The sequence below is a fragment of the Chiloscyllium plagiosum genome, unplaced genomic scaffold, assembly GCF_037043375.1.
Source record: "Chiloscyllium plagiosum isolate Xiang-an unplaced genomic scaffold, Cpla_swu_hap1 HiC_scaffold_23, whole genome shotgun sequence".
NCBI classification, from domain to species: domain Eukaryota; kingdom Metazoa; phylum Chordata; class Chondrichthyes; order Orectolobiformes; family Hemiscylliidae; genus Chiloscyllium; species Chiloscyllium plagiosum.
Genome location: NW_028270161.1, coordinates 7,231,743 through 7,256,582, shown reverse-complemented (window position 1 = coordinate 7,256,582; position 24,840 = coordinate 7,231,743). Strand labels below are relative to the sequence as shown.

At 43.4% G+C, this 24,840-nt stretch overlaps 1 protein-coding gene across 2 annotated transcripts in view; it reads left to right on the top strand.

Annotated features, from left to right (window-relative positions):
• The window catches only part of prkcq (protein kinase C, theta), a 328,186-nt gene that overhangs the window by 214,260 nt on the left and 89,086 nt on the right, over window positions 1–24,840 (top strand). For both annotated transcript variants that reach the window (XM_043714125.2, XM_043714126.2), the window contains exons 2-4: window positions 484–621; window positions 18,754–18,953; window positions 22,756–22,816. In XM_043714125.2, coding sequence (XP_043570060.2) covers window positions 484–621; window positions 18,754–18,953; window positions 22,756–22,816 — 399 coding nt within the window. The remainder of the gene's footprint in view (window positions 1–483; window positions 622–18,753; window positions 18,954–22,755; window positions 22,817–24,840) is intronic.

Here is a 24,840-nt window from a genome sequence, read left to right as displayed (position 1 = left end):
GCTTTCATATTTTCCTGACAATTTCCCCCCCCCCCTCCTCCCGTCCTCCTCCCAGCCAATCCCCGGGCAATACTTCCGAAGAAGTTACAGTAACTGGGATCAGTTATCTTAACATTGGGCAGGTTTCGAAACCTAAACTTTTCTTTAAAATTCTTTTTGTGGGGTCGAGTTAAGTTTATGTGAACCTTTCTGCGCTGAGTTTGTAAGGTTTAAAACTATTCCCTGAAAGATGACCCTGTCCTGGATGCTGTGACATTTCAGCAGGAGGGTGAAAGGAGCCCACTTCCTTATGTCTCCAGTTTGGTGCATGACTATTTGACTCAGTTCCCTTCTTATCGCACTTGTCCTCAGAGAGAAGGAAGGAAGCCAACAGCGGGGTTGGTTCCGATTTGTTCCTGTCACACCCTCTCTTCGTTGCTAATGAGGTTTGATGTTCCGGCTGTTCCTCCACCTAACCCCAGCTCCTCATTATGTTATCCCAAGGTCTGACTGTCAACATTTCCGAGATGGCTCCCTTCCTTCGGATTGGCTTCTCCAACTTTGACAGCGGACCGTGCCCACAAGCTGAGGAAGTGCAGAATCCTTTCTGTGCTGTCATCGTGAAAGAGCCAGTGGATACAGGTAACTCCGTGATTCATTCAATCATCCACTGACTCTGCGCTGTCACCTTTCTGAATGTAGCAATAAACTCGGTTGTGTTCATGCGGTAATAACCCAATTGGAAACTTCAGGCGACTCGCGCAGGGAGCAGCGGGTTACAGTCTCAATTGTCTAACATCCTGCGTTACTGGCAGAAGCTGCTGTGTGTTGGAGTTCCACATGGCACTGGTTATCTAAGATAGCTGTGGTTATAACGACTGAGCTGAAAATGTGTTGCTGGAAAAACGCAGCAGGTCAGGCAGCATCCAAGGAGCAGGAGAATCGACGTTTCAGGAATGAGGAAGGTTTGTCCAGCAGGCTAAGATAAAAGGTAGGGAGGAGGGACTTGGGGGAGGGGCGTCGGAAATGCGATAGGTGGAGGAAGGTCAAGGTGAGGGTGATAGGCCGGAGTGGGGGTGGGGGCGGAGAGGTCAGGAAGAAGATTGCAGGTTAGGAAGGTGGTGCTCAGTTCGAGGGATTTGACTGAGACAAGGTGGGGGGGAGGGGAAATCAGGAAACAGGAGATATCTGAGTTCATCCCTTGTGGTTGGAGGGTTCCTAGGCTGAAGATGAGGCGCTCTTCCTCCAGCCATCATGTTGCTATGGTCTGGAGATGGAGGAGTCCAAGGACCTGCATGTCCTTGGTGAAGTGGGAGGGGGAGTTGAAGTGTTGAGCCACGGGGTGGTTGGGTTGGTTGGTCCAGGTGTCCCAGAGGTGTTCTCTGAAACGTTCCGCAAGTAGGCGGCTTGTCTCCCCAATATAGAGGAGGCCACATCAGGTGCAGCGGATGCAATAAATGATGTGTGTGGAGGTGCAGGTGAATTTGTGGCGGATATGGAAGGATCCCTTGGGGCATTGGAGGGAAGTAAGGGGGGAGGTGTGGGCGGTTTCAGGGGAAGGTGCCGGGAGTGGAGGTTGGGTTGGTGAGGGGTGTGGACCTGTCGAGGGAGTCACAGAGGGAGTGGTCTTTTTGGAACGCTGATAGGGGAGAGGAGGGAAATATATCCCTGGTGGTGGGGTCCGTTTGGAGGTGGCGGAAATGACGACGGATGATACGATGTATATGGAGGTTTGTGGGGTGGTAGGTGAGGACCAGTGGGGTTCTGTCCTGGTGGCGATTGGAGGGGCGGGGCTCAAGGGCAGCGGAGCGGGAAGTGGAGGAGATGCGATGGAGGGCATCGTCGATCACGTCTGGGGGGAAATTGCAGTCTTTGAAGAATACCGTACCAATACCGTACAACCCAGATGGCCTCCCTCTTCAAAGACCGCAATCTTCCGCCTAGGAACCCTCCAACCACAAGAGATGAACTCAGATTTCTCCAGTTTCCTCATTTCCCCTCCCCCCACCTTGTCTCAGTCAAATCCCTCAAACTCAGCACCGCCTTCCTAACCTGCAATCTTCTTCCTGACCTCTCCGCCCCCACCCCCACTCCAGCCTATCACCCTCACCTTGACCTCCTTCCATCTATCGCATTTCCAACGCCCCTCCCCCAAGTCCCTCCTCCCTACCTTTTATCATAGCCTGCTTGGCACACTCTCCTTATTCCTGAAGAAGGGTTCATGCCCGAAACGTTGATTCCCCTGCTCCTTGGATGCTGCCTGACCTGCTGCGCTTTTCCAGCAACACATTTTCAGCTCTGATCTCCAGCATTTGCAGTCCTCACTTTCTCCTCGTGGTTATAACGACGCCAATTTCAGGATGGCCTGAGCTGCCCTCCTAGCTCCACATAGCGTTCCTGCTCAGAGGAAAGGGGAGTCTACACATGCGTGTGCCCCTACTGTGCACCGAAGCCCACAGATGAAAGAAATTGCCTTTGAATGTGTCACATGCCTGTTTCCTAAAGGTGCATCCTCAACAGCAGTAGTTAGACTGTAGCCTGGGTAAAACCAAAAGACTGTGAATTCAGCTGGTGTAAATGATCTCATACTGCTGCCGGTTTGAAATCAATTTGTAACCCGAATGGTGCTACAAACTATGTCAATTCAGAAATTAAGTTGCTTTGCACATTTATAAATGACTGCAGCTGTCATATGTGAAACTGGGATTTGAGGTTTGTCCTCATCTCCCTGTAAACTGGTTGAATGGTAGGGTTTGGGGCCTGGCTTTGCTGCTCCTCTCCCTTGTAAAATTGCTGTTGTATACAGCTGTAAATGTTAACTGATTTTTGTAAACTGTTTGGTAATTGTTTAGTAAAATAAATGACTGCAGCATGTTGCAAAAGGTGTAATATTCCAACCAAGGTCTTGATCTTAGTTTCAATGAATTAATATCTTCATTAAAACAACACACAAAAGGATTTTGCACTGATGTAGTTCACACATGTACATTACAGAACAATTTGAATCTGTTAATGTTGACAGCCAATGACTGCTGACATCTCTTCCCTCTGAATAGGACTATTGCTGACTGCCTCACCCAGTTTTACGCTGATTTTTTTTTAATTGAAAAATAAACATCGAAAAACTTTGTTCAGTTTTGAGTGTGAGGGAGAGAATATCAGATGGGGTTCAGATGACATCATATATTGGGGAAACTCCAGGGTTGGATTATTATTGTTAATGGGATCTCCAGCAGCAGGTGACAACAGTGAGGGAGGGCAATTGGAGCAGACTTGTGATGGAAAGACAGGTTGTGTTTGGTACAGAGGGGGCTGATGGGGTTGGGGGGAGTCAGAAAAAGGATACCTCACCCCAATGTAACCAAGATGGCACATGGTGTAAATGGTTTAGTGTTAATCTTAACATTTCCCTTCCTGTTTGTAATGATTTGATAACCAGTGGATTAAAACATCCCCAGTTCCTGATCTTTGAGTTGTAAATGTGTTCAAATCTCATGGAGCATTTGTTGGAGCTCCCTCCCAGTTTAATGCATTGTGTAGAAGTATTCCCACAATCACAGACTTCTCTATAAGCAAAGAGTTAAATGCCTGAAATGTCAAGGCTATCTTCAGTGCTGGGAGTAAAATAAAACACAGAACTGTGGATGCTGGAAATCTGAAACAAAAGCAAACATTAGCTGGTCCTGCAGTATTTACATAAGAACAAGGTAAGCACTAGGTGCAGGAGCAGGCCATATGACCCATCGAGCCTGCTCTACTATTCAATAAGATCATGGCTGATCTTTTCATGGACTCTGCTTCACTTACTACTCACGGTAACCCTTAATTCCTCTACTGTTCAAAACAACTGCCACTGTGCCACCGTGGGCGGCACGGTGGCACAGTGGTTACTGTGCCACCGTGGGCGGCACGGTGGCACAGTGGTTAGCACTGCTGCCTCACAGCGCCAGAGACCCGGGTTCAATTCCCGCCTCAGGCGACTGACTGTGTGGAGTTTGCACGTTCTCCCCGTGTCTGCATGGGTTTCCTCCGGGTGCTCCGGTTTCCTCCCATGGTCCAAAGATGTGCAGGTCAGGTGAATTGGCCATGCTAAATTGCCCGTAGTGTTAGGTAAGGGGTAAATGTAGGGGTATGGGTGGGTTGCGCTTCGGCGGGGCGGTGTGGACTTGTTGGGCCGAAGGGCCTGTTTCCACACTAAGTAATCTAATCTAATTATCCATCTGAGTTTTAAAAACATTTACTGAGGAAGCCTTAACCATCTCACTGGGCAGGGAATTCCACAGATGCACAACCCTCTGGGTGAAGAAGTTCCTTCTCAATTCAGTCCTAAATCTGCTCCCTCTAATTTTGATGCTATACCTTCTTGTCCTAGGTTCACCTGCCAGTGGAAACATCCTCTCTACTTCTATCTTATAAATTCTCTTAATAATTTTATATGTTTCTATAAGACCCCCCCTCATTCTTCTAAATTCCAATGAATATAATCCTACTCGACTTAGAGTTGATGTTTTGACTCTGATGAAGAGTCACTAGACTCCAGACGTTAACTCTGCTTTTGTCCTGCCTACTGAGTTTCTAAAGCAATTTCTGGTTTTGATTCACTTGCAGGAGCCCTGAATCATTGAATCATCTTCAAAGATTCAAAAACATGCAAAGTTTTTGTTTTCACAATAACAAATGTTTCATTCTGCAAAATATTAATCAGAGATGGCTGAATAATTTGGCTCGGGGAAGTTTTATTGAATGTTTAAATTTGTGGTCAGTATAAATCCTAGGACCATAGTGGGCACTGGGGCAAATTCAGCTTTAACAATGGGGTGAATATTCTGGTTAATAAATAATGGCAAATAAGTTGATGGTTAATTGAACCAATATTGTACCTCAGTCTTCACCAGAGATGATACCAGAAATAGTTATATATCAGGAAGTAGAAGAATGGGAACTGATGGAACTATGGCCTGACAAATCCTTGCATCCTGATGGACTTCAGTCTGTCTTAAAAGAAATGGCTCATGAGATGGTTGATGCTTTGGTTTGAATTTACCAAGATTCCCTAGATTTGGGAAACATTCATTTAGATTGGAAAATGGTGAATATAAGTATACAGTATAGTGAATGTAACACCTTTATTCAAAAAGAAAAGGAGACAGGATGTAAAAATAAACAGTGGGCTTAACGTCTGACATTGGGAAGAAATTAGAAGCTGTTATGAAAAATGCTACAGCAGTGTTCTTAGAAATTTAGAAATGTTCAAGATAATCAGGCTGGCTAAACATGATTTTACAGTCAACATTTTGTGAAATGGAAATCCTATTTAATTCATTGGAGTTCCTTAAGGAAATAACATGCTCTCGATAAAGTGGAACCAGTCGAAATATTGTCCTTAGATTTCCAGAAGGTGTTTGAGAAAGTATCATATCAAAGCTGATCGCAGAAAATGAAACTTAATGTCTAGGAATATAAGCAAGAAGAGAAGATTAAGCAGCTAAAAGCAAGCACGGAGTAAACATAAATGGGTCACTTTTGTGTTGACAAGATGTAATGAGTGGTTTGCAGCAGGGATTAGTGCTCAATATGCTGATGACACACAGGTCAGAAAGTCTGTCATGAAGAGAACATAAGGGTATTACAAAGGGACGTGGATAGATTAAGTAAATGGCCAAAGATCAGGCAAATGGAATGGGGAAATGTGGAATTTTGGCAAAAAGATATGAAAAAAAGGCACCAAATGGCATTAAGTTCCAAGGCTCTGAATGGCAGAGGGATCTGGTTGTCCCAGTGAATAAATTGCAATTATTAATATGTTGGTACAGCAATTAGGAATACAAATAGAATGTGATTGTTTATTGCAAGAGAAATTAAATACAAAAGTAAGGAGTTAACCTTCAGTTACTGGTTATGTGGAGTACTGTGTGCAGTATTTAGCTCCTTATTTAAGGAATGGTATAGTGTTTAGAAGCAGTTCAGAGAAGTTTTGGGAGACCAATACCTGGAATCAGTGAATTGTCTTATGAAGAATGGTTTCGGCGAGACTGCTTAGAAGAATAGGAGGCAAGTTGATTGAAATATGTAAGATCCTGAGAGGTCTTGTGAATATGGAGAGGATATTTCCTCTTGTGAGAGAATCTACAACTAGGCTCACTATTTAAAAACTTCAAGGAGAAAGTGAGGGCTGCAGATGCTGGAGATCAGAGCTGAAAATGTGTTGCTGGAAAAGCGCAGCAGGTCAAACTAAACATTGGATGCCCAGTGATAAGAAGGAATTGTTTCTCACAAGGGGTCTTCAGAACTATTCTCTTCTAAAGATGGTGGAAGCAGAGTGTTTGAATATTTTTAAAGCAGAATTAGATAGTTTCTTGACTAGAACAAAAAGAGTGAAAGGTTATGAGGGGTAGGCAGGAATATGGAGTAATCAGGTGGTAATGCAAGCTGGAGGGCCCAAATGACCTGCCCTTGTTCCTAATTCATATACTTAGACATTATTTGTTTAAAATACATGATTCATGTGTTTTTAGACATAGTTTTAAATAGCCTGTTTCTTTAACAATGTATAATTCACATCTGTTTATTTTGTGAAAGTCCATCCAATTTAAGTAAATGTCTAAACAAAGCTTTAAAGAACAAGTTAATGTTATTACTTAGGAAGGAATTGTTTTTTACTTGGGAAAATGTTATTTTGAGGATTACCCAACCTGCCTTCCCCCCTCCCTCAAAAGAAAATTTAAGGAGCTTGCGTGGTTGGTGACACTATGACGGCCTCTAACTTTCCAGCCCCTTCCCTCAGCAGCACTCTGAGACTGCCAAATGTCAGATTGCACTGAGTGACCAGACAAGATTATTTCAACAGCGGCACATCCTTCCTCTACAGACCAGACCACTGAGAACCACGAGAGGCATCGCAGCTGAGGAACCCAATCATGAACTCCCTTTCTGAGCCACGCATTGGGGTTAAGATTGACTGACTGTAACTGTTGCCCAGTCACCCATATCCACAGAAGGGATATTCCTGTGGGGATATGGTCCTTATTCCTACAAGGGTTGTGGGCCTCGCTGGCAAGGCCAGCATTTGTCACCGATCCCAAATTTCACTTAAACTATATGGCTCGCTCGCTTGGTCATTTCGGAGGAGAGTCGCAAGTCTGTATATAGGGGTGACCCAATTCCCTCCCGAAAGGACAAGAGTAATTCAGGTGGTATTATTACAACAAATGATAAAGACTGGCTTTATATTCTATGTTTTTATTAATTGAACAAAATAACAAATAATAAATTTATAAATTCTATAATATAAATATTGAATTGTAAATCTATTCAGTGTATTGATGGGATGTGAACACGTGTGCCAGAGTTTTAGCTGCAGATTTTGAGACCCATACTCTTAGTTTGGCCAGCTATTTAGAGGGAAATGGCTACATTAGTTCATTAATACGAGTTTCAATTCTACATTGATCAAGAGTGAGATAGGATTTTTTTAAAAAGCGATTCACAGACAGATGGCCAGGTTTAGAACACAATCACCACTCGCTTGTAACTATTATTTGCCCCCAAGCCATTTTAAGACACAAGCGTTCTTACATGCAGCTGATGAATTGCAAACGTCCAGGCACTGTTTGCCATGGGCTATTTTCCTGCTTTTGCTGAACTATTATGGTGGAACTGCAGCCCTGGGTTCATCATCAAACAGACTGCCAGTTCACCCATTTGCTCCCATCACACCCAATGGACAATGCCTGCAGTGTGTAGCGTCTACACCAAGTCGATTCCAACAACTCCTTCCAAACCTGTGAAACTAGAAAGATGCAGATCCAAGGGAACACCGCCACCTCTGCGAGGTCATCTCCACTTAGTGCACCATCCTGACTTGGAACCATATCACCGTTCCTTCACTGTTGCTGTGTTAAAATCCTGGCATTCCCTCTGCAATAGCGCAAGGTGGATCTACACCTTAGTGAATCAAGTAATTCAAGATGGCAGCTCACCAATCCCTTCTCCAGAACAACTAGGGCTGGGTGCTGGCCAAGCCAATGGTTCTCGCATCCCATGAGAGCAAGTTTAAAAAAAAGGGAGGCCTAAGAGAAACACTCTCGCTTTTCCTGACCCCACACAAAGGAATACTTCAAAGAAACGTCTGGCACTCCATCGAAGGTCTTTGTTTAGGCTTTTCAATACCTGATACAAATGAGTGGAGCAGGTGATGTACACTGATTGTCCATCCCTAGTTGCCCCCTTGAGAAGGTGGGGGTAAGCTACCTTCTTGAACCGCTGCAGCCCATGTGCTGTGGGTTGACCCACACTGCCCTTAGGGAGGAAATTCCATGATTTTGACCCTGTGACACTGAAGGGATGGTGATATATTTCCAAGTCGGGATGGTGAGTGGTCTTGGAGGGGAAGTCTGTGGTGGTGGTGTTCCCATGTATTTGCTGTCCTTGTCCTTTGAAATGGCAGTAGTCATAGGTTTTGATAGTGCTGTTTAAGAAGCCTTGGTGAATTTCCTGTTTCATTCAGGCTGGGCATAGGCTGAGAGAAAAATAAACTATAGCAAGAACTGAAAGCCAGAACTAGATTTATGGAGCAGACTTGTACTTGGTTTAAAAAAAACCACTTAAATGAAGTTCCTGAGCATGTAGAAATTCTGGGTCAAACCCACACGTTCAGCTGTAAAATATATAATCAAATAGATCGTGCTACCTCAGATGTTCAAACCAGAAAGGCAGCCAAAACACTGTTGTACATGACCTCACATTATTTTCAAACTATTACTGCAATTGAGGCAGTGGAAGTTTTCAGTATGGGCTTGTATCTTTCCAAGTGTAGAACCTAACTCACTCCAAATTCCCTCCTCTTCAATCATTTGTTTACTGGTCGATTTGCTTCTGGAAGCTGTCAATGTGACAACAATTCTAAATTCTAAAAAGTCCCATAGGTCCTGATGAAATATCAGCAATAGTCACTAACAGAATTTCTTGGTTGAGATGTTCAAGTGAGAAATTACACTGAGCAAAAGAACAAAACAAAATAAGATACTGTTGATGATTATCTCAAAAATCCTGCCAAAAAGCTAACAAATACATTTATGGAAATTTGCTGATACATTACATTAATGACAACTGAAGAAAAGCATGTATCTGTGGAAAATAATATTAGCAAAGGCACTTAGAATGGATGGGATTAGGGCTCAGTCATACCTGGAGACTTGATATCATCTATTCTACAACATTTCTGTTCCTCGGTACTTTAAAACCAGCTTTGAATATAATCCTGTCATTTTTGGGAAAAAGGAAGACTACTGAAGATTGAAGGCTTGAGGATACTGTAAAGAAAGGAATTTTGGATTATCCCATTTTGAATGTATTTGGTCAGTTTTCAAACATGTCCTCCAGAGAGAGAAATGTGAGCTGAATGCAGGAGCTCAGGCATTCAAGATACCGATGGGAGTGACAGGTGGTGCCTACGTTGTGGTTAAAATAAGCTGCTCGGTTGAAAAGCAGCTGCAGTGTAAGCAACACGTAAGGTCTCCTGAAGATGCATTCCTATCATGTAGGCATTTCCCAGTCCAGCACTCCAGCCACTATCCTCCCAACAGCTACATAGCTTTGGCAGAAAGCAACAGCCCTATATTTAACTGCGAACTGCTGCCCTGCACTGCCCATTTCCTCCAAACTACCATATGAGCAAAAGAAGCTTCTTTCACATTCCCCCGACAACCTTTATTTGTTACTTGATATCTTACAGGCATAGCCCTCAATTCATTCTGGTCTCCACTCCTTTTAAGGATGGACATCCAATATTTCCTGGTCATTATTTTTTGCTTCACGCCCAATGTGTGACAATATGTTGCACTTTCACAACATCTCCAATGCTATAAAATGTACCATGGGAGTACAAACAGATGCAATTTGACACAGAATCACAAAAGGCAACATTAGCACCACTTGCTCAATGAGATATATTTGCAGTTGTGATGGAAAGAGGAAGCCTAGTGTAGAGGAAGGCTCCAGGACATAGCCAGGGAAAGCCTGGAATGATTAACATTAAGCATGTACTAATGGCCAGAATTGGAGGTGAGCGCTGGGTCTATGAATTTATTTTCGGAGAACAGAATATTATGATACTTTCTTTGGATATAATTGAATTAGATGTAGTGCACAGGAGCCAGAGTGCATCTTGGATCATGTGTTCAGTTTCTGAAAATCATATTCTAATCAAATAGTGGGACAGGTTGGAGGTACTAAATGGTCCACTCCTGTTCTTAATTTGAATGATTTTATGTTCATATGTATTACTAAGATCTACAGCCAAATGAGCAATCAAGGATCCTATTTCCAGATATCTCTGCCACTGAGCAGTATCTATTCATGATGCATGATAGTAAATGGAGTTTTATCTGCTCCATGCTGTTGTGTAGAAAGTTTCTCATCAACCTGTTTGGAGATGTTATTACAGACCCCTGGAGCAGGAGAGACTTGAACCCTACCCTCCATATCCAGAGGTAGGGACATTGCCCACCTGTTGCTGCTGTACACTCTGCTGTTGTACACTGATTGGCCTCCTTCTGCAATGCAATCTGCCCATCATGTCTGCCCTGGAATTGTCCCCCAATTGATTCTGCCTCCTTCACACTCTCAGGCAGTATATCCATTTGCTGTTTCATAAAAAAAATTGTCCCTCTCCTATTGCTATCAGTTATTTTCCAATCACTTTAAATTGGTGTCTGGCAACAATTTCTTCTGAGTCACTCTGTCTAAACCCTCCGATGATTTTTGAACACTGAATGCTTCTTGTTTCAATTTTCTCAAAGGAGTAAAAAACCACACAACACCAGGTTATAGTCCAACAGATTTATTTGAAAGCAGCAGCTTTCGGAGCGACGCTTCTTCATCGGGTGGTTGTGGAGCAGCACCGTAAGACACAGAATTTATCGCAAAAGATTACAGTGTCATGCAACTGAAATGACACACTGAACAAACTAGATTGCTGTCGGTTGCTGTTGCTGGGACCCCCAGCTTCTGTCGCGACACGACAGATTTGTTCCAGAAACTCAGCAAAGACTTAACAGCAATCTAGGTTGCATGACACTGTAATCTTTTGCTATAAATACTGCATCTTATGGTCCTGCTCCACAGCTACCTGATGAAGGAGCAGCGCTCCGAAAGCTAGTGCTTCCAAATAAACCTGTTGCCCTATAACCTGATGATATGGGTTTGAGCCCCACCTTGGCAGATAGTGAAATTTAGATTCGATAAATGTTTGTAATGAAAAAACCTATCTGGTTCACTAACTTCCCGTAAGTCAAAATCAGGCTAATATAATCATACTCAGAGAATCATACCTTATCATGTCCCAGATGGCATTGCCATCTTCACCATCCCTGGGTATGCCCTGTCCTGTTGGCAAGATAACCCAGCAGAAGTGGCAGCACAGTGGTACACAGTAGTTGAGAGAAAGTTACCCTCGGGGTCCTCAATGTGGAATCTCGTGACATCATGAGTAAGAAAGTCTCCTGCTGATTATGACCAAAAGAGGGGCTGGGGAATAAAGAACGGGAGCTAGTTCACCCCTCCTTGCTTTGGAGCCTGACTATTTGTCATTTGGAACGATGAGACCTTTGAAAACACGGTCTGGGATCTGATTATTGATCCCCTGGCTTGATGGTAATGGTTGAGTGGGGGATATGCGGGTCATTAGGTGACAGAATGGGCTGGCATATAATTCTACTGCTGTACACTCCATACTGAGCACCACTTGGAGGGAACACTAAGGGTTAGCAAGGCCAGAGAATGTACTCTGTGTGTGGGATTTGAATGACCATTCCCAAGAATGGCTTGTCAGTAGCACTACAGACTGAGCTGTCTGAGTCCTAAAAAACATAGCCGCCAGACTGGGTCTGTGGCAGGTGGTGAGGGAACCAACAAGAAGGAAAAACATACTTGACCTTGTCCTTACCAATCTGCAGAAGTATCTGTCTGTGACAGTATCGGTAAGAGTGACCACTGCGCAGTCCTTGTGGAGACAACGTCACATCTTCATATTGAGAATGCCCTTCATCGTGTTGTGTTGCACTGTCACTGTGATAAATGGGACAGATATCAAAGAGATCTATCAACTCAAGAGTGGGCATCCATGAGGCACTGTGTGCCATCAACATCGGTGTCTGACATTGTTGATGGGCAAGTTGTTGGAGGAAATCCCAAGGGAGAGGATTAACATGTATTTGGAAAAGCAAGGACTAGTCAACATGGCTTTGTGCGTGGGAAATCATGTCTCACAAACTTTATTGAGTTTTTTTGAAGAAGTGACAAAGTGGATTGATGAGGGCAGAGTGATGGACGTGATCTATATGGACTTCAGTAAGGTGTTTGACAAGGTTCCTCATGTAGGCTGGTTAGCAAGATTAGATCACAAGGAATACAGGGAGAACTAGCCATTTGGTTACACAACTGGCTCGAAGGTAGAAGACAGAGGGTGGTGGTGGAGGGTTGTTTTTCAGACTGGAGGCCTGTGACCAATGGAGTGCTACAAAGATCGGTGCTGGGTCCACTGCTTTTTGTCATTTATATAAATGATTTGGATATGAGCATAAGAGATATAGTTCATAAGTTTGCAGATGACACCAAAATTGGAGATGTAGTGGACAGCGAAAAAGGTTACCTCAGATTACAACAGGATCTTGATCAGATGGGCCAATGGGCCGAGGATTGGCAGATGGAGTTTAATTCAGATAAATGCGAGGTGCTGCATTTTGGAAAGGCAAATCAGAGCAGGACTTATACACTTAATGGTAAGTTCCTGGGGAGTGTTGCTGAATAAAGAGACCTTGGAGTGCAGGTTCATAATTCTTTGAAAGTAGAATCACAGGTAAGTAGGATAGTGAAGAAGGCGTTTGGTATGCTTTCCTTTATTGGTCAGAAAATTGAGTACAGGAGTTGGGAGGTGATGTTGTGGCTGTACAGGACATTGGTTAGGCCACTTTGGGATTTTGTGTGCAATTCTGATCTCCTTCTTATCGGAAGGACGTTGTGAAACTTGAAAGGTTCAGAAGAGACTTTCAAGGATGTTGCCAGGGTTGGAGAGTTTGAGCTACAGGGAGAGGCTGAATAGGCTGGGGCTGTTTTCTCTGGAGCGTCTGAGGCTGAGGGGTGACCTTATAGAGGTTTATAAAATCTTGAGGAGCTTGGATAGGGTAAATAGACAAGGTCTTTTCCCTGGGGTAGGGGAGTCCAGAACTAGAGGGTATAGGTTTAGAGTGAGAGGGGAAAGATATAAAATGGATGTAACGGGCAACATTTTCACACAGGCTGGTATGTGTATGGAATGAGCTGCCAGAGGAAGTGGTGGAGGCTGGTACAATTACAACATTTAAAAGGCATCTGGATGGGTATATGAATAGGAAGGGTTTAGAGTGATATGCACGCGTGCTGGCAAATGGTACTAGATTAGTTTGGGATATCTGGTCGGCATGGGCGAGTTGGACCAAAGGGTCTATTTCTGTGCTGTACATCTCTATGACTCTATAACAACAGCAGAATTATACTCCAGCCCAATCTATCACCTCATGGCCTGGCATATCCCCCACTCAACATTACCATCAAACCAGGGGATTAATGATCAGATCCCAGACTGTGTTTTCTAAGGTCTCATCGTTCCAGATGACAAATAGTCAGGATCCGAAGCAAGGAGGGGTGAACCAGCTCCCATTCTTTATTTCCCTGCCCCCCCAATTGGTCATACCAAAGTTAATTTACAAAGCAACCCTACACGGGTGGATACCCTTCTCCCAAGCAGCTGAAGGAACTACCCTGAGGAACTCCTGTATCTATGTTTTAAAAGGAGCCAATTTGACCAGACTTCTTGAATTAACAGAAGAATGAGTCTATTAGTTACTAAGCGTAAAAAGAAGTAATAACTCCCAAAATAGGAATGACATGCATTTTAAAATATATAGGTCAGTCTCTAGGTGGTTTGTGAAGAGTTGACAGTGGAATGCTGATAGTTGAACTGTTGATTTTGAGATTATTGGCTATGTCGATTGAGTGATATTATTTTGTATCGGTTTGTTTCAACAATATTTGGCTGGCAATGCTCAGAGCAATCCTTGTGTCTGCACATACTGGCTTGTCGCACTTAGAATGAGAGAATTATTTACTTGCAATGCAGGGGTGGCCAGTGCGGAGTTCTTTGAATGTGACTTTCACAGTACAGTTGTGCTCAATCTCAGCATAGTACTCATGGTACCTCAGCGCACCATCTTCCACTAGCGTATGTGGACCTGAGTTGAACTGGTTTTTAAGCGTTGCTTTTGTGTATTCTTAAAAAAAGATGTCTCAAACCACATCTCTCGCCCTGACTGCTTTTTCTATCCCCCAACATGTTCACAATCTAAGGTAACTCTCAGGACATTACAGTTTAGTTTGTATTGCAGTCCCCCCTAGTGAGCACATCTCTTTCAAACTTTCTTTATACCTCATCAAGTGCAATGCTGCAGGGTGTGTCTCTCAAGAGACAGCTCCTGGATTTACTTCTCCAGTCATTTTGGCTCTTTTAAGGTAAAAAAAAAACCCCATGTTTGAATCAAAGTTCACTCTGTCTGTAGGAGATCTGGGTTCTGATCCATGATATGGACTTGGTTTAAGGAAGACTTCAGGAAGGCATGCCGGGAGCAGCAGGTACCTGAAAATGAGGTGTCAACCTGGTGAAGCCACAACACAGGGCTACTTACATCACATGCTACCTCAGCAATCCCACAATCAATCACTCAGATCTAAGCTCTGTTGTGCTGCTATAGACAAATTTGAAATGTATTTTAGCATCATAGCATCTAGAGCACAGAACAAGGTCCATCACATTCACTCCAGTCAAAAATAACCACCCAACTATTCTAATCCTATTTTCCAGCACTTCATTCATAGCCTTGTATTCTTTGGCATCGTAAGTGCCCATTCAAATGCTTCTTAAATGTGGTGGAGCAACTCACTGAAAGAGTCTCCATAAATGTCCCCATCCTCAATGATGGAAGAGCCCAGCACATCAGTGCAAAAGATAAGGCTAAAGCTTTCACAGCAATCTTCAGCCAGAAGTGTCAAATGGAAGATCCATCTTGACCTCCTCCAGTGTTACCTGACACCACAGTTACCAGTCTTCAGCCAATTCATGTCAAATCAAGAAATGGTTGAAGGCATTGAATACTGCAAAAGCTACAGATCCTGACAATATTCCTGCAATACTACTAAAGACTACTGTTGCAGAACCTGTACTCCCCTACAGCTACAACACTGGATTCTGTCCAACAATGTGAAGAACTGCCCAGGTATGTCCTGTACATTAAAAAAAAAGAGGAAAATCCAACCCGGCCAATTACCGTCTCATCAGTCTATTCATCAGTGAAGAGAAGGAAGATGTCGTCAAGCAGCACCTGCTCAGTGACGCCCAGTTTAGGTTCTGCCAGGACCACTCAGCTCCTGACCTCATTACAGCCTTGGTTCAAATGGACTAAAGAGCTGAATTCCAGAGGGGAGGGGAGAGTGACAGCCCTTGACATCAAGGCCGTATTTAACTGTGTAGCATTGAGGGCCCCTAGCAAGACTGGAATCATTGGGTATTAGTGGACTCTTTGGCGTCATACCTGGCACATAGGAAGATGGTTGTGGCTATTGGAGCTAACAGTCCTGTGATGTCACTGCAGGAGTTCCTCAGGGTAGTGCCCAGGTCCCAACCATCTTCAACTGTTTCATCGATGACCTTCCCTTCATCCCTGGGTCAGAATGAAGGACTTTGTTGCAAATTGTTCACAACTTCTCAGGTACTGAAACAGTCCATATGCAGCAGGTTTTGGATAACATCTGAGTTTGGGCTGACAAATGGCAAGTAATATTTATACCGGGCAAGGGCCATCTCCAATAAGAGGGAATTTAACCATCAACCCTTGATGTTCAATGGTGCTACCATCAATGAATCTCCCACTGTCAACATCATGGGGATTGCCATTGACCAGAATCTGAACTAGACCAGTCATGTATGAACTGTGGCTACAAGAACAGGTTAGAGGCTAGGAATTCTGCAATAAATAACTCCCCTGCTGTCTACCCAATTGACCCCTGTCCACCATATGGACAGCACAAATCAAGAGTGTGATGGAATATTCCCCACTTGCCTGGATGGGTGCAACTCCAACAACACACAAGAAGTTTGATACCATTCAGGACAAAGCAGCCACTTGATTGGCACCACATCCACAAACATCCACTCCGTCCACCACCGACATTCAGTAGCAGCAGTATGTACTATCTATAAGATACACGGCAAAATTCATCAAAGATGTATGGACAGCACTTTCCAAACCCATGACCATTTCCATCTGGAAGGACAAGGACACCAGATTCATGGGTCCACCATCATCTGCAAGTTTCCCTTCAAATCATACACTATCCTGACTTCAAAATGTATCGCCGTTCCTTTACTTTCGTTGGGTCAAAATATTGGAACCCCCTCCCAAACAGCAGTATGGATGTTTCTAAACCCAAGGACTGCAGCGGCTCAAGGAGACAGTTCATCATCATCTTCTCCAGGGCAATTAGGTAATAAATGCTGGCCCAGCCAGTGAAATCCACATTCCCTTCAACAAATAAAAAAAAGATAGCAATATGTACAACTACATCTGGCCAGGTATAATGTCTAGGACATTAGGGTGCTGTCTGCTCATTCCAAAACCTGGAGAAGAATTCTTCTCTCCACCCACACTGTGTATGGCATCTATCGGGTGGACGAAGAGAATATAATATGAATATTGATCTTCTTGAGAATTATTACCATATGCAACACATTGAGCCCCCACCCTGAATGAGATAATTGAAAGGTGCTGATGGATAGACCAATGTTTCTCTTGAGTCCAAATTGCTAGAGTACTTTAAAGGGAAGATAAAGTCACCATAGCTCGCATGGACCATAGGGTTCCTTTCTTATTCAACAGATAGAAATGACTGGTGGCATCTTTAACACCTCAGGCAGGGGGAGATGTTGAGAAGGGAAGTTTTTTGTAGTAACCTCAGGAATTGTATTCACACTCTTGGCTGTTTTCTGATGTAGAATAATACCAAGAGCTAAACCAAAGGCATTTTTTATTGTTACTTTGAATGTTATTGATTGTAGTGTTAAAAATAATGTTGGGATATCGGTAAGTGTTCACTTATCACGCTGTATTAGCTTCTCTTTTGTTTAGCAGAGAAGGTCATTGTTTACTCTGTCATATAAATGGAGATGTTCAGATGAATGGGTTAAGTATTCAACCATTGTTATCTCACTTTAGAATACCTTCTGTTCTGCTTTCTTTAGTATTTCCCTCGTGGGATTTGGGTGTCACTGGCCAGGTCAGCATTTGTTACCTGTCCTTAGTTGTTCTGAAGGTGGTGAGTTAAACCACCTTGATGGGTTGCAGTAGACCAATAATCTGTTAGACAGGGAATTCCAGCATTTTGACCCAGTGATAATGAAAGGACGGTGATATATTTCCAACAGGATGGTGAGTGGCTAAAGGGGAACTTAGAGGGGAATGGTGTTCCCACGTATCAGCTGCCCCTCTCCTGTAGTTTTCCTAGATGGTTGTTTCATGGGTTTGGATGGGGCTTGGTAAGTTTCTGCAGTGCATCTTGTTGATAGTACACACTGCTGCTACCAAGCATCAGTGGTGGAGGGAGTGGCCAGTGTAGGTAAGATGCCAGTCAAGTGCACTGGATGCCATGGCGAGACTTTCTCTTGGTGAAGATAATCATTTCCCGGCATATGTGTATGCTGCGAAGGTTACTATTAATAGCAAGTATGCCGTTGGACTGGTCTGTCAGGTATTGAAAGATTAACATTCCCTGCTGCTTTGAGAAATTAGAGATGTTAGTCTTCCACCAGTGTGCAGTTTTCCAGAACCAAACCAGATTAATTTTGGGAGTTAGTGCTGGAAAAGCACAGCAGATCAGTCAGCATCCGAGGAATAGGAGAATCAACATTTTGGGCATAAGCCCTTCATCAGGAATTCTGGCCGAAACATCAATTCTCCTGCTCCTCGGATGCTGCCTGACCTGCTGTGCTTTTCCAGCACTACAGTCCTGACTCTGAGCTCCAGGATCTGCAGTCCTCACTTTCTCCTAATTTTGGGAGGTTCCTGGCAACAGCACTTTATCACACGGTGGGGATGGTCTCACACGTCACTGGGCTGCCATAGTTTGACCCAACCGGTCGGTCAATTAAAGAACAGCATTGATTTGACTAGTGAATAATCCAGTTGAGGAAGGTGACTATCCCATAATTTGAATGAAAATAAAATGAGAAAGAGTTCATAGAATCCAAACAAAGTGCACTTACAAGATTAAGTTATCACAAGTTTCCAATTGTACTGTTATCTCATTGGGAGGGACTCATCAAGAGTGTTACACATCTTCCAATAAAAATCAAGAGAAAATGTTACAACTGATGCGATTTCTGGTTAACAGGAGGAGGACGTAAAATAATAAAAATGGAGGGGTGATACCAATAAAATTGATTCTTTGGCTACAATCTCTTTACGGGATTCAGTATTATAATTGACAATGCTGCTATGAAGTGCTCAATGGCATTTTCTTACATTTAAAAGGCTCCAAACAAACATAAGTCATTGTTATAAAATGGAAGTTGGTATAAATGAGCACCTATTCTTTAATGTGTAGTCTCTTGCTTGAGAACCACTTGCTGTTGTTGGCTGATTGTGTGCTTGCTGCCTCACTCTCTCTAATATATACAAATAACCTCAACAGAGAAAGGGCAGATCTTCATGCAGAAAAAGCCCACAATGTACCCTCCTTGGAACAGCACTTTTGACGCGCACATCAACAAAGGCCGAGTCATGCACATCCTTGTCAAGGGCAAAAGTGTTGAGCTGATCTCCGAAACTACAGTGGAGCTGAATTCCCTGGCAGAGAAATGTAAACGCAACCAAGGAAAAGCAGACATCTGGGTAAAACTTTCATACTTGATGTGTTAGTCGTTAATGCATATTCTAGTGGCAGTGGATCTGACATTCAGATGAGACTTTCAATCAAACTCCAAGCTATCTGTGTAGATGGATGTTAAAATCTGGAAGGGGAAAACAATGGGGATATGTTGATCAAATGCACGGATTGGTCAAACCGAACTGAGTCCTGTTTATTCATTCACAGAATGTGTATAACATTGGCAAGACCAGCATTTATTGCCAATCCCTAATTGCCCTTCAGAAGGTGATTTGGCTTCTTGAACTGCTGCGGTCCTTGGGGTGTAGGGACACCACAATACATTTACGGAGGGAGTTCCAGAGTTTTGACCCAGCAACACTGAAGGAACAGTGATACGTTTCCAAGTCAGGGTGGTGAGTGTCTCAGATGGGAACATGCATGTGGTATTGTTCCCATGTGTCTGTTGCCCTTGCCCTTTGAGATGGTAAAGATTGAGCATCAGTGGAGGAGGGAGTGAGTGTTGAAGGTGGTAAAGGGATTTTATCCTGGATAGTGTCAAGCTTGTTCAGTGTTGTTGGAACTTCACCTATCCATGCAGGTTGAGAGTATTGAAACCAATCTAATTGCTTCCATTTGAATTTAGAACATTAAAACAGTTGTTGGAATACAGTGGGTCCAGTAGTGATTGAAGTCCAGAAAGCCATTATGTTCAAGCTCACAAGCAGATAGGAAGTAAGGCTGAATAGAAATTCTAATCAACAAAGTTCTCATTGAATGCTTAACGCATTGGAGGAACGCTGATATTATTGGAGTAGGTTGGGAATGGACAGGATTACAGACATTTAGAGGGAGCAAGGTGTTGAGAGACTTGAAAACAAGGCTGAGAATTTTCAAATTGAGGCCTTGCCATAGTGGGAACTTATGTCAATTAGAGAGCACATGGATAATAGAGGAATGAGAGAAAAAGAGGAAGGTGTGCATAAAGAAGCTGAATTTGAATGGATTAAATTGGAATGATTTTTTAAAAAGTGCATTTAAATTGGGAATATAGGCTTTTATTGCTGTAGCTTGATATAACTGTGTGTGGAAATCTGGATAACTATCAAAAAGAAGCCTTATTATCGAAGAATCCTTGAAAATTTTCAGTATCCATGTTCTTACAGTTTGTTGATTTGTGGTACAGAATGTAAATATATTTTTTTATTTCATTCATTCATTAGCTATGACATTGGTAGCTAGCACATTATTTGTTACCCATCCCTCACTGTCTTTGAGAGGTTAGTGGTAAGCTACCTTCTTGAACTGTCGCAGTCCCTCTGTTGAAGGGGGATGTGGGGAAGAACTTTTTTCTGCAGCAAGTGGTAATGATCTAGAACTCAGGGCCTATGAAGGAGGTAAAATTAGGACAATGTTTGCAAAAGGAATTGATAGGCACTTGAGAGGTCTAGACCTGCAGGAGTTTGGGAATAGAATGGAGCAGTGAGAATGAATGGACAGTGAACACAAGCCAGCATTGACTCAATGTGCTGAAGGCCATTTGTACCATTACGGCACTATAAGGCTCTGCATTTTTCCTTATTCGTCCATGAGATGTTGGCATCGTTTGTCCAACTCTAGCCACCTTTAAGAAAGTGGTGGTGAGCCACCCTCTGAAATGTAACTGAGTGGCTTGCTGAGCTGTTTCAGAGGGCAGTTAACAGCCAATCGCATTGTCATTGACCTGGAGTCACGTGGAGGCCAGACTGGCAGAATTCCTTTCCTAAAATGAGGTATGTGAACCTAACAACCCAGGAGTTTCATGTTTACTCTTATCACCAACCCTGCCTTTAGACCATAAGACGTGGGAGAGAAGTAGGCCACTCAGCCCATTGAATCTGCTCTGCTATTTGGTGAGATCATGGCTGCTCTGATAATCCTCAACTCCACTTTTCTGTATTTTCCCCATTAACCTTGATTCCCATAATGATTAAAAACCTGTCAATCTCAGCTTTGAATATACTTATTAACCGAGCCCTCTGTGGGAAAGCATTGCACAGATTCACCACCCATTGAGAGAAGAAAGTCCTCTTCATCTCTGTCTTAAATATGTCACCCTTTATTCCACCCCTTACTTTAAGCCACATGTATTTTAAGTAACGAATTTCAAACCCTCCAATAGAAATGATTGAACCCATTAGTGAGATGGGCCTCTGAGTAGCTATACAAACCCAAAACATCCATTTTCCCTCCCTACGCACCCAGAACCCCTCACCCATTGATTAGCCAATCACCCGTTCATTTCCCCCCTCAACTGTGAGGCCTCAATGTGTACCTCCTTCCCTCCCTCTGTCTCACTGTGCCAGCCCTCCTACCGTACACTCCACGCCTGCCTTTCCACCTCTCAGTCTCACTAGCTGCACCCAGAATCATTCACATTAGAAACAGCAGGGCCTCTGTGCAATCCTGAGCAAACATCCAGTCTGGAGATTTCATTGAGCAATCTGTTGCTTTCGGTCAGGCTCTTAAGACGAGTGAACAGCCGGGTCCGCCAAGGCGGGAGGAGGAGGGTGTGTAATTGTGGCAAAAATTATGGTTTTCAGACAGAAGTGGACCATGACTGGGACATACTGGTGTCACAGGTGCTTCCTGAGCAGCTTGATGTAAATGTTCAATCCCGGATCTGGCGCTGGTAGAAATGAGTCAGCTTGACTCTTGACAGTGAGAGCCGTGACACTCAAATAGAAAATCAGTCATGAGATAAAGAGTGTAATCTCAAAAAGCTGCATGCACCTTGATCACAGTGACTGGCTAAAACTGTGGCAAAATCCATGCCTTAGATTGCATCCCTGCTAGTGCAGTGTATGAGGAGGAACAGCTCGAGAATAGGTCGATAGGAAAAAGAAAACTGAAATACAAAATGCCTAAAGCTGCTATCACCAGTTAAGTTTCAGGTAGCTTTAGGTTAACCCTGGAATTTTTAAGAATGTGTCCTGGATTCCTACCAGGTGTAGGTGGAGGCCATTCAGGCTATCATGACTGTTACAGGATTCATCATTATACCTAGAGTATATGAGTTATGGGAAGCCTGCAGAAAAATATAAAGAGAAGCTAAAGCTAAAAATTTTATTATGGTTTTAAGAGGGAGGGAGGGAGTGTGCACTTTATCTGTCTATATATGTTTTTATGCCTGTGTTTTACCTTGATATATATATGTGTGCATGCATTTTGAGCTGTGTATGTTTTATGTGTCTGTATTTTGTCTGTGTGTATGTGTTTTTTAACTTTTTTTGTGTGTGTCTATGTAAGTATGCTTTTGCGTGTGTTTTTCATGACAAGCGTGTGCTTTGGCATTTCCTCCTTGTTAAATTACTTATTCCTGAAATTAATACCTGGGAGTTTAAACTGGGGAAGAAAAACACACAGAATGCTTTGTTTTAACACAACAGTCCATTTACTTATGTGTATCTCATTACCTACCCTGAAGCAGAACATATTCTAATGCAGCCTTTTTCAAACTTTGAGTTACCTTGGAGCTTTTAAATGGTTTGACCTCATTATTTCATAAATTGTGTCTGTCTGTTTGTACATACAATGAGACTTGCTGCTTTAAATTGTTAAAAGAATAAATCTGTTTCCATCCAATCAGAATAATTGTTCTCAGAGAAGATTTAGGTTCTTTAAGAGCTAGGAATACATCTTTGTTCCGTCTCTCCATCCTCCCACACATAAATCTCTGCCATTCCAAAATCTTGAATAATATGTGAAAATCTCCTCATGGTTTGGTCCTTTTAATCATCTTTTCTTTCTTTCTCTCTGTTCTTTATTCTCTTTCTTTTCTGAAAACAGCTAGATTTAAAGCCCCAGGGCCGAATGCTAATGAATGTGAAGTACTTTCTTGAACAAAATGGTAAGTGATTTGGTTATATAATTTGTGATAATTATTTGAGGGCAGCTGTGACATTTTAAGATCATGGCCTGAGGCGATGGGAGATTTCACCGTTTGTTAACTTCAATCTAAATGTTATAGCTGCAGCTTTTATTATCATCTCAAATTTATGAAAACTCATGTTGGCTTTCAGGTCCGGTTTAACCTACCCCCGCTGGCCTTACAATTTCATTTTGATTCAGAGGGTGGCACGGTGGCTCAGTGCTTAGCACATCAGGGACCCAGGTTCAATTCCAACCTTGGACGACTGTCTGACTGGAGTTTGCACATTCTCCCCGTGTCTGCGTGGGTTTCCTCCGGGTGCTCCGGTTTCGTCCCACAGTCCAAAGATGTGCAGGTTAGGTGGATTGGCCATGCTAAATTGCCTGTAGTGTTTAGGGATGTGTAGGTTAGGTGTGTTAGTCAGGGGAAATGTAGGCTAATGGGTTTGGGTGGGATACTCTTCGGAGGGTCGGAGTGGACTTGTTGGGCCGAAGGGCCTGTTCCCACACTGTAGGGATTCTAATTCAAATTCATTGTAGGCGTATTGACTGCTTTGCCCCTTTTTGAGTATTTATGATGGTTTTTCATCCCCTTGCCATATCACTCCTTTTGTTAATAAACTGGCAGTTGCTGCAGGTATGTCAGGATCGGTCTGTGGGCAGCAGGATGATGTAAAGTGTAAATTTGATGGAGATTGTTTGCAGCACCTTCAGGTTGTCATGGAGCCTTCACTTATCCTGTTGGATGGCAAATGTAAAAATCACAGACAGTGAGATATATTCAAATACGTCGCAAAAGAGGAGACAGTGCTTCCTTCAGCTGAAATCGATTTCCAAACAGCTTTGTACAAGCCAAGAACTGCATGGAAAACTGTGCCATGAGATAGCGAAACTAGTGGATGGATCTCCCTGTGAGGAGGCGCACTGTCTCTCTTTGGCACCATTGGCTATTGGCTCAGGTCCTGAATTATGTACGTGAGACATCGAAAGCAAATTCACTTCCTACACTCTGGCATATGGTGCTTTGGGAAATATCAGCGGCATGAGTCACATTCCCCTTTCTGTATCAGAAAACTCCCCCAGAGGAATTTCACAGCCAGTGAACCATCACGGTTAAATCCGACTGAAGCATTTTTCGACAGAGCACAAGATTTTGCCAGGGTGCCCAATGGAGAAAGGTCTTAATCAACTCGAAGAAAGTGAGGACTGCAGCTGCTGGAGATCAGAGTCAAAACGTGTGGTGCTGAAAAAGCACAGGCGGTCAGGCAGTAAGTCTCCTGCTGTTTAGCTGCTGCCTGACTGGCTGTGCTTTTCCAACATCACAATTTGATGCCAAATGAAGAAAGCTGTGCAGGACAAACTTGTCCATACCTAGTTTCTTAGCCTCTTTCTCTTTTGAAGCATTCGCTTCTGCTAGTGCGTACAGTCAACACACGTCTCCAGCTCCCCGCAAGGTGGGTTGTTGCCTCCTAAGGGCAAGGATCTACCTGATGGTCAGGTGTGGTAAAGGCAAAGCACTGACTGGTCTGACTGCAACAGGCTCTCATGTTGAACAAGAGCTTACTGCATGCCCAAAACTAGTTACAGGTTACATCAGGGCATTACAGAGACTCTGAGAAGGTTGTTCTGGAGAATGTTCTGTTGCAAAGTCCAAATGATCTCTTAAAGGACTCCTCAGTATCATCCTTTCAGAGACTTGCACAATAGCATTCAGAGAGAAACTTTACACGGTCGAAAGGCAGGAGCCAATTGCCCTCCAGCCTTGGGCTGTGTGGAGTTTGCACATTCTCCCCGTGTCTGCATGGGTTTCCTCCGGGTGCTCTGGTTTCCTCCCACAGTCCAAAAATGTGCAGGTTAGGTGAATTGGCCATGTTACATTGCCCATAGTGTTCAGGGATGTGTAAGTTAGGTGCATTAGAGGTAAATGTAGAGTAATAGGGTAGGGGAATGGGTCGGGGTGGGTTACTCTTCAGAGGGTTGGTATGGACTTGTTGGGCTGAAGGC